This window comes from Solanum tuberosum, unplaced genomic scaffold (assembly GCF_000226075.1).
Source record: "Solanum tuberosum cultivar DM 1-3 516 R44 unplaced genomic scaffold, SolTub_3.0 scf00008, whole genome shotgun sequence".
In the NCBI taxonomy this organism is placed as follows: Eukaryota; Viridiplantae; Streptophyta; class Magnoliopsida; order Solanales; family Solanaceae; genus Solanum; species Solanum tuberosum.
In genome coordinates, this window is record NW_006238934.1 from 3,315,046 (window position 1) to 3,327,496 (window position 12,451).

Sequence of the window (12,451 nt, forward strand, 5' to 3'; positions counted from 1 at the left end):
GGGTATATATGAGCCACTTTCATAACGAGGGGCATATCAGCTCCAAATGACAAAGTTGAGGGGTATATCAGGCCCTTTTCCCTTTATAAAATAGTTATTCAAACTTCAAAGTATTTAAAGTCGTAATTATCCCAACATAGAAATATTTAAAAGTAAAATCACGCATGCAATACAATTGTCGAAAGATGGATGCTCTATTTTATTTCATTAAGAAAATATTACAAATTTAGTACATATTGTTCAAAAAAATTATGAAAGAGAACTAATTTGAGATAAAATAATGCGTTATTATACAGAAAAGGCAAATTTTGGATTCTCTTATGATTGCCATGGAATTATTTTTTTCCCCAAGATGTAATAACATAAATGAATGAACAAAAGAAAATCAAGCCTTAAATATAGTTAAAATACAAATTGTTGGTTATACATTAAGCTAAGATGTTAACCTCTTCATTTAAATTAAAGACAGAGACATTTCATCACTAAAAAGGGCTTTTTATTTTATTTTTAGTAAATACGATATTCAACTTATATTTTTTTTGTCGTTTTATTTAAAGTTGATTGAATTATTTAGTTGGTATAACTTTTAACTTATGACAAAACAAAACAGAGAAAATGATCTTTAATATATGAGTCATTAGTGTTGCTTTATTTTGATAGTTAATATACTATTTTTATTGAAATGACTTTTGATATATAATAAAAAATGTTCATTCTAATCCTTTGTCCTAAACCTATCAGATTTACTCAAAAAAAAAGTGTTAAGTTTAATGGTGGAACCCACAGGACAAATAAAATACACCATCGTTGAGTTTCATCAAATGTAACTTCATTTTTTCCACTCTCTAACAAAAATCACTATTTCTCTTTCCATTCTTCAATAACCAATGTGTAATTTCCAATCCACCACCAAACCCGATCAGTGCAAATTCATAGTCGTACTTTAGAAATCGCGACGTAACAACTTCAAATCGACATATTCACTAAAAAATACTTTATGTATAGAATCGACATATGAAGAATATATTTTGATCCATCTTTTTACTAAAGCCTTCAAGTATCAGATTCATCATTTACTATATGGACCGTGAAATATAAATTGAGCTACATTCACAATAGCCAAACATATTACATATACTAACTTGGGCTAAAAGAGATAAGAATATCAAAACATCCCGAAAATCTTAGAACAATTAAATAAATCTACAATATTAGAGCCAAAATAGAGATATTATTGGCTAGCAAAACTAAACGTAGCTTGTCACAAATTTTTATTTGTTTGTATTTGATATAATTATTACAAATACTAGGCTTAATATATAGAGGAAAATACACGGTTAAGCAAACATATACTAGTTAATTAGCTAACATAGCTACACTTTGTATTAATTACAATTCAGAACTTACTTCTAGCTATAATTACATTCTTCTCTCTCGCCTCTTTCCTATCTTCTTATCTTTCTTGCCTCTCTCCCCCTCTCTCTGGAATCTCGCTCGCCTCTCTCCTCTTTTTCAATCATCTCTCCCTCGCCTCTCTCATCTCCCTGCATGATCTCTCTCTTGATTCTCTTCTGCCAGTCTCTCTCACTTTATACAAACACAAATTAAACAAATACAAATATATAATTTGTGTTTGTAAAAGCGAGAGAGACTGGATATACAAATACAAATACATATCTCTTCACCCTATACACTTATAATTATACAAATATAAATATTTCATGCTCAGTTCTCTTCTGTCTTTCTCTCTCACTCTTTGTACAAACACAAATTATACAATACAATCATTGATACATATACATACTAGTTACATATATACAATTATCTAACCGATATACAAATATAATTCACTTGTCTCCACTCTCTGCCCTCACTCGCCTCTCTCCTCCCTCTAACATGTAGCTACGAATCGTAATTAGCAAACTAGATGGAGCCTAAATAAGTTATTTTGAGTGACTATATGCAAAAATTCTTCTAATATATATTATACCCTGAAAAGTTCTCAAAACAACGAAGAGAATATAAATTGTAGTCAAGTGAATGAAATATTTTTAATTGATGTGACGATTTGAAATTACCACGTCCACAATACTTCCCCGGTGAAGCCATGAATGAGAACAATGGATTTGGTCGGGCCGCATTTAGTGATGGATAGGGATGGTAATGGGGCGGAGCGGGGTGAATTTAAGGTTATGGATAGGGCGGGTGGGTTTTAGGTCATGCGGGACGGGTTGAAGTGGTTTTTTAAAAACTAATGCGAGGCGGGACAGCGCGAGTTGCAGGTATATGTGATTTTATTATGTGAGTCCAAATTTAATTTAACTTTTTATATGTTATAAGAGTGATAGAACATTATTTATTAAGATAATCTCTAGAAAGCTACTAAAATATTCAATATAGTAAATGAAAGTGGTTCAATAAATTTCTTACATGTTTCCCAATTGACCTCTAAAAATAAATTTTCAAGTCACTATCCTATTAAATTAAGACAACTTAATGAAAAATGAATTTATTTGTATGAATTTTATTTTTAGTATCAAACTTAACTAGAAAATAAAATATTATAAAAATTATGCGGGGCGGGTTCATGTGAGGCGGATCTATGCAGGGTAGGGTGGGACAGGTTGAAGATGAAAAAGATTGTCATACGGAGCAAAATGAAGTAAATTAAAAAATTTACGGGTTAAGCTCAACCTGCCCCGGACCATCCGTTGCCATCCCTAGTGATGGGTTCGGGAAAAATGGAACATTAATTGGTTGTTTAAGAAATGAAAGAGAAATAAAGATTTTTTTATGAAAAAGTAACGAAAATGGAGTTAAATGTGATTAAAATATTTCTTTGAAGCTATTTAAGAATATTAAATATTTTGTTTGGTACGTGGGTTTATAGTCAAACTTATAATGTTTCTTCGACAAATTTATTAGATTTAGGATAAAGAATTAAATGAACACATTTTATTGCATATTAAGGTCTAAGGACCATTCTGATCGTTTTCTACTTTTCTCAAACAAAACACAATGATCAAAATATTATTTCTTCCTTTTAAAAAGGGAACTTTTATGACTATACTACAGTCTACAAAAATACAAATATGTTCATGTTTTCCATAAAAAAAAACACAACCAAACAATAAAAATAATAAGTTCATTTCTAATAAATCATTGACATCACCAACTATTAACATTGATCTACATTATTAATATCGAATTATCATATCATAACAAAAAAATTGATATTGTAATTTTGGTAAAACGCATGATTTGAGAGAAAAAATCTACGCTTTTTGAAGGTAAAGTTTGGAAATAGAACAATTTCTTCTATCGTGTATCCTCGATTAATGCAACTTTATTTATGATATATATATATATATATATATATATATAAAACTTTTCTGGTATTCAGTATGATATTTGGGTTTAGAAACAATATACCAAAATATTGAATATCATATCGATGTATTTAGTCACATAAAAAACACGCGTGCATATGCAGACACACATAACAAACATCTAGAGTATATTATGTAATATAGCTATAGTTTCGATTGTTTTTAATCTGTGACTACAGTTTCAAAAATATTTGCTATTCGGTTTCCTAATTGTATAAATCAATAATTTGTATAATTCGTCTGATTATATAAATTCATAAATTGTATAATTTGGTTCCTGATTCTATAAATCTAGAATTTGTATATGTTTACCCTAGTTATTTGTATACGATTTATGAAAAAATCATAATAAATTACTATGTTTGTATATTGGCAAGCAATACAAACAGAGTTTTGAAAAAGTCATAAATGTATAAATACAAAATTTGTATATACTTACCTTGTTTGTGTATTTGCAAACGAAATATACAAACGGACAAGCGAAATATACAAACCACAACCTTCATAGTAAACGAAATTATAGCTATGAAACGCAATTACTGAAACTATAGTTATGAAGCCTTATTATGTCTATTATCTTTGTTATTTCTGAAATTTTCTCATATATATTATTAAAATACTAACAAATATGCAACATATAGTATTAGTATAAACTAAATATTTAGAAGTTAAAAGTCTTGACTACTTTATTTTGATTAAAATATATTTAATGTAACTGATTGACAAAAAAAGTTGTTTGTACTTTCTTTTGAATAAATAGACAGATTTCTACATGTGTAATGTGTTAATATGATACAATTGAAACCCTTTTTAAATTGTCGAATTCATAATACTCTATTATACGAGTATATATTAATTGAAGTTGAACAAACTATGGTTACCGATTTACCATATCGCAAAATATCAAAATCAAACTTCAAAATACCGAACCATACTAAATTAAATTGATACGGTAATGATATACATAGCTTTAAAAAACGAATACCAAAATTATAACACCAAAATTTTAAATACCGTATCATACCATGCCCACCCCTAGGCCACTACAACATTAATCACCTTTACTATAACTATCAGTCTATCACCCGCACCATCATTACTAGTCATTAGCAGCGCCGATTATCATTATTATTACTACAAACCAACTCCATTACCATTAGAGACCATTAACATAAATATTTTATTTTCTTTAATAATAATTTTGTTTTATCAAATGAATATTTTATATTTAAATTATATATTTATTATATTTACAAACAAACAAATCATGCACATTCAAAAATTATTGTCTAAAACATGAAATAAAGATACCCATACAAAATGTAAAATATTTGATAGAATTTATTTTAGAAATGTAGAATGTACGAGAAATTCAAATGTAAAATAATTAGTCAGCTTATTTAGTTGAAATATCCCTCAATTACGAAAGAACTCTAATTTTTTAACTCATAATTCTTCTTCCATCGTTCTCCACTGAATTGATGTGCGCATGTCAATCAAACACTCAAATTCAGAGTTAGTTGATTCTCTCCGACTTACGTTGAGGTAAACCAAGTCTAGATGACTATTTATCAAAAACACAAGTCTCCACAAAATCATAAAATCATATTGGAGTTAACAACTAACTAGTGTCGAAAGGTCAAGAAAAATAGTGATCTAATGATTGGACAACAAAGGATCGAAGCTAAAAAATATATGTAATTTCAGAATAGACGTATTATGTTGAAATGGTTTTAATCTATTACTCTTTCTGTCCTTTTTACTTGTCCAATTTTGACATTTTATTTGTCCCTTTTACTTATCATTTTTAACAAATCAAGAAAAGATAATATTTTTTACTTATTATATCCTCAATTTATTTAGAGAGTTAAATGTTTTTGAAAAAGGTAAAACCTTTTTAATGAGTAAATTAATTTTGAATTCTATCAATTAATAGGAATAGAATGGTAAACTAACTATTTCAATTTGTGTGTCAAGTAAAAAATGAACAAATAAATAACAACATAAGAAGTATAAAATAAGATTGAAAGAGTTGATTAATCAAAAAATATATTCAATATTTAGATCGAGATATGATATCTCAATTATTCAATGTATATTTAAAATCTAACATTTTTTTTTTTTTTAATAAAAACAAATAAAGCCTTAAGACAACTTCTTTTAAAAGAACTTTTGGAAACTAAACACTTGTCTAAAAACATAAAAAAAAATTAATCACACTTCTTTAATTTATTTATTTATTTATATTTATTCAAAACGCCACCTTAATTTTCACGAAAACCACAAAAATTGTGAATTGTCGGTAATCCCTAAACCGCCGTCAAGTAGACCTATGACGTGTCAGCTTTTCATATGCTGTATTCTTTAACTCCTTTTTTTTCACAGACAAGTGACATTAGCAAAGTTTCTATAAACAGCATAATAACTACTCCGACAATAATTGTTCACGATTGACTTGATACATTTTTTAAAAATACTCTTTCCATCTGTTTTTAATTGTTATGTTACATTTTCAAATGTTAATTTTAACTAATTTTCAAAGTTAAATTAAATTACATTAATTCAGTATTTCAAAACAAAAATAATTGATATTCAAAACTTGCATATCAATATGATGAAAAGACATATCGTAAAATTTTAGTCAAAGTTCTTATTGTTTGATTCTAAAAAAGGAAATCACGACAATATGTTTTGGACAAGTATTTTTACTACCTTGGACAACTATTGTTGGATACGGAGACAGTATTTCCCCTTCGCCTAATTTACCCTTTTCTTTTCCCTTATTTCCAAACGTATCCTTCTCCCCATCGAAAACCCAACCAAACAACACTCAATTTCAGAAACTCATCCTTCTCTCTCCCACCCCACCCCCACATACCCCACCCCCTACTCACCTCGCCCACATCGCCGGTGATTAGTTGATCGGACGGTGACTCTTTATCCTCAAACATGACCATGCTGAATCCTCAACCGCTGGATGTGAGTCCTCTCTACATTTCTTCTCTGAATTTTTCATTTTCACAATCGGTATCTGTTTGTATTTTGTAGGTTTAGTTTTTGTGAAATTCTGGTGTAGTTATACATATATGGTTTGCATTTGTGATCGGGTAGGGTTTTTTATTTGCGGAGAGTTAGGGTTTAGGGATTGAATTGTGTTCATTGTTTTTAAAATTGAGTTGCGATATCAGGGATGTGAAAAAGGTAGGATTTTGGATTCGTGAGAGGGAGTTAGGGTTTTACTAGTCACTAGATCATGCTTTCGACTTGATTTTATGATGCATGTATTATTGTTCAGGCACATTTGATCTTGTATCCTCCATCAGGTTGCCCGTAGATCATTCAAAGTGCATAAACACTTGCCGCAACATCAATGTTAACAAATAAAAAACAGATGTCCAATCTGAGCTCATCTACCCCAAATAAAGCAAGCAGCTTTGCCAGGGACCTACACTTGTAAGCTATGGCGAATCGTCATAGCTTACAAGTATAGGTCCCTGGTAAAGCTGCTTGCTTTATTTGGGGTAGATGAGCCCAGATTGGGCATCTATTTTTTATTTGATTCTATTTGATAATATCGGTGTTGTGGCAAATTTTTCTGCATTTTGAATGATCTACGGGCAACCTGATGGAGGATACAAGCGTATGTGTTGGGTAAATTTGTCTGGGAAGGTTGGGACAGATGAGCTCACACTAATCTCTGAAATCCCTTTTTTTTTTCTTGGGACAATTCAGCAGCAGGAAGACGAGGAGATGCTTGTGCCACATTCTGAATTAGTTGAAGGTCCTCAGCCGTTAGTCGAAGGGCCTCAGCCAATGGAAGGTTGTTCCTCTTTTAGTTGTTACTGTTTTGGTCTCTTCTCTGTTTAAGAAGGTTTAGTTTGGCAATGATTAGTCTTATGTTTGGCTTCGTTCTTGTTATAACATTTTGATGTGATCATATGGTGAATTTACTTTAACAGTGGCAGCTCCTGAGAATGCTACTACTGGGGAGAACCAAGCTGTGGATGAGCCTCAGGCTTCCCGGTTTACCTGGACAATTGACGAATTTTCTCGGTTATCTGTGAAGAAGCTATATTCTGAGCCTTTTGTTGTTGGTAGTTATAAATGGTGAGTGGCATTTGTCACTTACATTGGTGGTTAAATTTTGATAATTTTTTTAGAAATTGGGTTATAATTGTCCTATGGCTGGCATTGGTTTGTAGGAGAGTGCTTATATTTCCAAAAGGAAACAACGTGGAGTGTTTGTCAATGTATTTAGATGTGGCAGAGTCAGCTACATTGCCATATGGGTGGAACAGATATGCTCAGTTCAGCTTAACAGTTGTAAATCAAATAAACCCCAAATATTCAGTGAAAAAAGGTATTTTCTTGTCATGTATCCGTGCAGCTTAAGATTGAATCCCAATTTTGTCTGTATGATTATTTGGAAGTCAGTTTTTATTTTTTCCTTGGTTGCCATTTCATCTGTCTAGGAATATTCTCTGTTTCTCCCTCAGTTGAAGTACACTTATTTGAACTCTCTTTAGGAAAAAAGAAGAAGCAGTGTCTTTACCTTTCCCGACATTGACTAATTCTCTGTGTTTCTTTAAGTTTGTAAATTGTATGTCTATTTTAAATTTTCTTTTCAATTGACTTCCCTTTCTTATTGTCATAAAAGCCAACGCCTTTTATTTTTTTTTGAATTGATACGGCCTAGCACTCACAACATAGCACCAACACAAGAAGATATCAAGTACTTGGAGTGATACAAAAGGTGCCATTTATGTAATAATCTAAGTTACTACTATAAATAACTAACTCTAGGGTTTAGTTTTATTAGTCTAGTCTAGATTTTGATGAATGAGTGTTCTACTTGTTGGTGAGTGATTAAGGAATATCCCTTCTTTCTCTTTAGTGAACCCATTTGGATTTCCCTTGTTATGGTGGATCCATTTATGAGTTCAATCTCTTTTCCCTTGGATTCATGATCCATGCTTTCTTCTAATTTCTGTTTTCCCCTTGTCTAATTTCTTGTGTTATCCCCTTGCTTTGTCTTGTTTCTTTACTTGTCTAATTTCCCTGTGACCCTGTCCAGCCCGGGACAAACATATGGCGATTATTTACCTATGTATTGCATTTAATATGTGGAAATATACTTCATCCTATTGCTTTAGACAAATTTGCAACTTTGTTACTCCAGGCTGCTCTAAATTCCTGAACAAGGCTTCCTAAACTATATTAAGCTTGCTGTTAATAGTCTGGAGACTTATCCTGCCACGAAAAAAATCATAAAAAGAGAGAAAGAAAGAATGAGGTTTCTTAAACTGAAAATTGCAAGTCAAAAGGTTTTTGAGCTTTTGACATTATCTAAGTAATTTCTTTGGCCTGTGAACTTGTATAGGATTAAGTGATCTACAAGTTTGTAAGGAGATTGTCTTGATAGTGAGATTCGTGAACTGAATGGCCAGGGATCCCGAGATGTCGGTTCAGCACTAACGATATGAGTTTGTTTCATGCTGGCATCGATTTGATTTTTTTTTTGTTGCAGAGACGCAGCACCAGTTTAACCAAAGAGAGAGTGATTGGGGCTTCACATCATTCATGCTTCTAAGTGATCTTTATGATCCCAATAAGGGATATCTTGTAAATGATAAAGTTGTTATTGAAGCTGATGTTGCTGTACGGAAGGTCATTGATTACTGGACATATGACTCGAAGAAAGAGACGGGATATGTTGGGCTTAAGAATCAGGGAGCTACTTGTTACATGAACTCTCTCCTTCAAACCTTGTACCATATCCCCTACTTTAGAAAGGTTAGCACATGTTCTAAGTTTTTAGTAAGTATATCTTTGTATTGTCCCCAGACCCCACTTGGTGGGATTTCACTGGGTTTGTTGTTGTTCTTGTATATCTTTTGTATTGATTCTAGAATGTGAGTCATTTTTTGTTTTGGTCCCGCCAGGCTGTGTATCATATGCCAACCACAGAGAATGACATGCCATCAGGGAGCATTCCATTGGCTCTGCAAAGTTTATTTTATAAGCTCCAATATAGTGATACCAGTGTGGCGACAAAAGAATTGACAAAATCTTTTGGATGGGACACTTATGATTCATTCATGCAGCATGATGTGCAAGAACTAAACAGAGTGTTGTGTGAAAAGCTTGAAGACAAGATGAAGGTATGTTTATATAATGACTAATTGCAAATTCTGAAGATCTTATCGGATCTTCTAATGATTGCTTTGTCCAGGGTACGGTTGTGGAAGGGACAATTCAGAAGTTATTTGAGGGGCACCATATGAATTACATAGAATGTATTAATGTGGACTTCAAATCAACGAGAAAAGAGTCATTTTATGGTACGTATCAGGTTTGCCCCTTGTATCCTGAATGCCTGTTCATGGACTTATTTTTTGTATAAACTTCTGCAGATCTTCAGCTTGATGTTAAAGGCTGCCGCGATGTTTATGCTTCTTTTGACAAATATGTTGAAGTCGAACGTCTAGAAGGCGATAATAAGTACCATGCTGAAGCACATGGCTTGCAGGTTCAGTACTCTATCAATTAGCAATAAATTGATGGGCCTTAGTTGTGGTTGCATGTCCTCAATTTTACCAGTAAAGTATCAAAAAGGAAGATCAATTATTTTTTTATGGTCCTTGTAGAATTTGAGAAGGATCTATTTTTGATGATAATTTGTAAATGGTCACACAAAACAATGGAATCTAGAAGTTTAGTGTGAATCCAAATAGATCAGACTTTGAGTTTGTTATTCACTAGTGGCTCTCTAAAACATTAATCCATCTATATTCTTGTGAAAATGCAACAAGAAAATAATCGTCTTGACTGAGTAGGCATATAATTTGGAGCCTAATCTTGCTTCTGGTTTTTTGTTTCCCATCTTTTTAGGGGCTGAGGGTGTTGGTAGTTCTCTAATGTAAATTAAAAATTTCAAACGGATGAGGGTTAGTGTGCTTAAAACTAAGGGAGACATCTTGTTTGATGAGTTTTATTAGTGGAAGCATCAAGCATCATATTTAGAATTGTATTCTGTGGGGATGGGGCTAGGTTGGTTCTAAGCCATTATACAGAAAACCAAAAGATACATGAAATGCCCTTCCAGCATGTTGAATTTAAAGATACTTGAACTCATAAAGCTAAAGAGTAGAGAATGTCACAAAGGATACAACATTACCATTTTCAAAAAAAAAAGTCACAAAGCACTTCCTTAAGCCAGCAACTGCCTCCTATTTGTTGCCTTTTTCCTTTCTCTTGTTGTGAATTGTGATTGCTGACCATTTCAAAAAGGAAAAAAAGGAAAAAAAGTTCATTATATTAAAAATGATATTGAGTTGCTGTTTTGATATCAGGATGCAAAAAAGGGTGTACTGTTTATTGACTTCCCTCCAGTTCTTCAGCTTCAGTTAAAGAGGTTCGAATATGATTTCATGCGAGATACTATGGTTAAGGTTAGTACTAGCTTCTTTCTCAACTTGCTTTATTATTTGATTTCTAGTATTACGGGTTGTTGCATATTCCCTTTGTAAAACAGCGTTATTTCCTATATTTGGTTCAAGCATTTACCTTTGGCAAAAGAAGTAGATACCTTTTAACACTGCTGGTTCACATAGCTTTTGGGTTGTTTCATGGATTTTGTTGAGTGAGTGTTGTTCCCTGTTTGCGGGTCCAAACATTTATGTTCAACAAAAGAAGTATATTAATTCGATATTCTACTACATTATCCAATATAATGGGGCAAAGAAAAGGAAGTTGAAAACAATTTAAGAAAAGAAAGAAAAGGAACTTGAAAATGAACCAGTTAAAAGAACTAGATATAAAGGGAAAAAAAGGTGGGAGAACTATGTTCATGACTTTCTTGAAGCGTGAAACCGGATAGTATTTCCTTTAAGGCGTTATTTGGTAGTTGAAATATTTTCAGTGGAAGGTTTTCTAATTTTTTATTTGTCGAATGTGGGCACAATTTTGTCTTCCATGAAAGGAAAGAAACCATGGAACATGAAAATCTTTCCATATCACATACTTCATCAAGAAAACAAAAAAAAGAAACCATAAAGCATGATTTATTCTTCATTGCTATTCCTCTGCATCAATTTGATAAACCTTCGTATTGTCTCCTAAAAAATTGTCTTGTTACTGACTATTAACTTTGTTTCCGACCAACAACCATCATGACCCCCAAATCTTCTGTCCTGCTACGATCAGCTGCTGTCAAATTTATTTGTCTATCTAAAGTTTGAACATCAGAAAATGATTGACTGTAGTTTTATTTGTTAAAGCATTCTATACAATGAAATATTTGGAAATTTAGTTTAGATGTGTAGTGTCCTGGTTCAGTTTAAAAAAAAAAGTGTAGTGTCCTGGTTCCAACTTGTGACAATCTTTGATCCTCTGTTGCAGATAAATGACCGCTATGAATTTCCTCTAGAGCTTGACCTTGATAGGGAGAACGGAAAATATTTGTCTCCTGATGCAGATAGGAGTGTACGGAATCTCTATACACTTCATAGGTAAATTTAACTCTCTTTTCTATGTGTGTATGTGCAGACAAACATACTGGCATGCAGTCCCAGATATTGTTTTTCCTTGAACTTCTTTGTCTATTCAGCTTAGTATGAAGTGTCTGTCTTTTTCTTTGATAAGCAAAGTTATTATATTCACATTAAATCAAAAGCTAAGTTGGTGCTATGTAAGCTTTTCAATTACATCTCTGAGACACACAGGACGAATCATTGCATCTTCCTGATTAGTCTACATCCTTCAAAAATTAAGCAAAAATAGAGCATGTTTGTCAAACATCCGTGCTCCAAGCTATACACTGTTCTTACCTCCCTCGAAATATCTCTTTCTTTTTTATTTATTTTTATAAATAACCGAGAGATCTCCAAGGATCAGTGGTGTATGGTTCGAAATTTGGTGCATAATGCGCCGGCCCTCTTACCTTCTCCACTTAAGTACCTGACTTTTGTCTGCAGCAGGATTCAAACCAACAACTTGCGCCTAACCCACAAATAATGTGGTGGGCTCTTGCCTCTAGACAAAGCTTTGGGGGGGGGGGGTGC

General features: G+C 32.4%; 1 protein-coding gene across 2 annotated transcripts in view; it reads left to right on the forward strand.

The window, feature by feature from the left end:
* Positions 1-6,258: 6,258 nt before the first annotated feature.
* The window catches only part of LOC102593182 (ubiquitin carboxyl-terminal hydrolase 12), a 29,758-nt gene continuing 23,565 nt past the window's right edge, over positions 6,259-12,451 (forward strand). The window contains exons 1-10 of one of the 2 annotated variants that reach the window (XM_006339128.2): positions 6,259-6,368; positions 7,122-7,209; positions 7,349-7,496; positions 7,592-7,749; positions 8,917-9,182; positions 9,332-9,550; positions 9,622-9,730; positions 9,803-9,918; positions 10,742-10,840; positions 11,790-11,899. In XM_006339128.2, coding sequence (XP_006339190.1) covers positions 6,339-6,368; positions 7,122-7,209; positions 7,349-7,496; positions 7,592-7,749; positions 8,917-9,182; positions 9,332-9,550; positions 9,622-9,730; positions 9,803-9,918; positions 10,742-10,840; positions 11,790-11,899 — 1,343 coding nt within the window. In that variant the 5' untranslated portion in view covers positions 6,259-6,338. The remainder of the gene's footprint in view (positions 6,369-7,121; positions 7,210-7,348; positions 7,497-7,591; positions 7,750-8,916; positions 9,183-9,331; positions 9,551-9,621; positions 9,731-9,802; positions 9,919-10,741; positions 10,841-11,789; positions 11,900-12,451) is intronic. The other variant, XM_015310043.1, reaches the window with a different exon arrangement.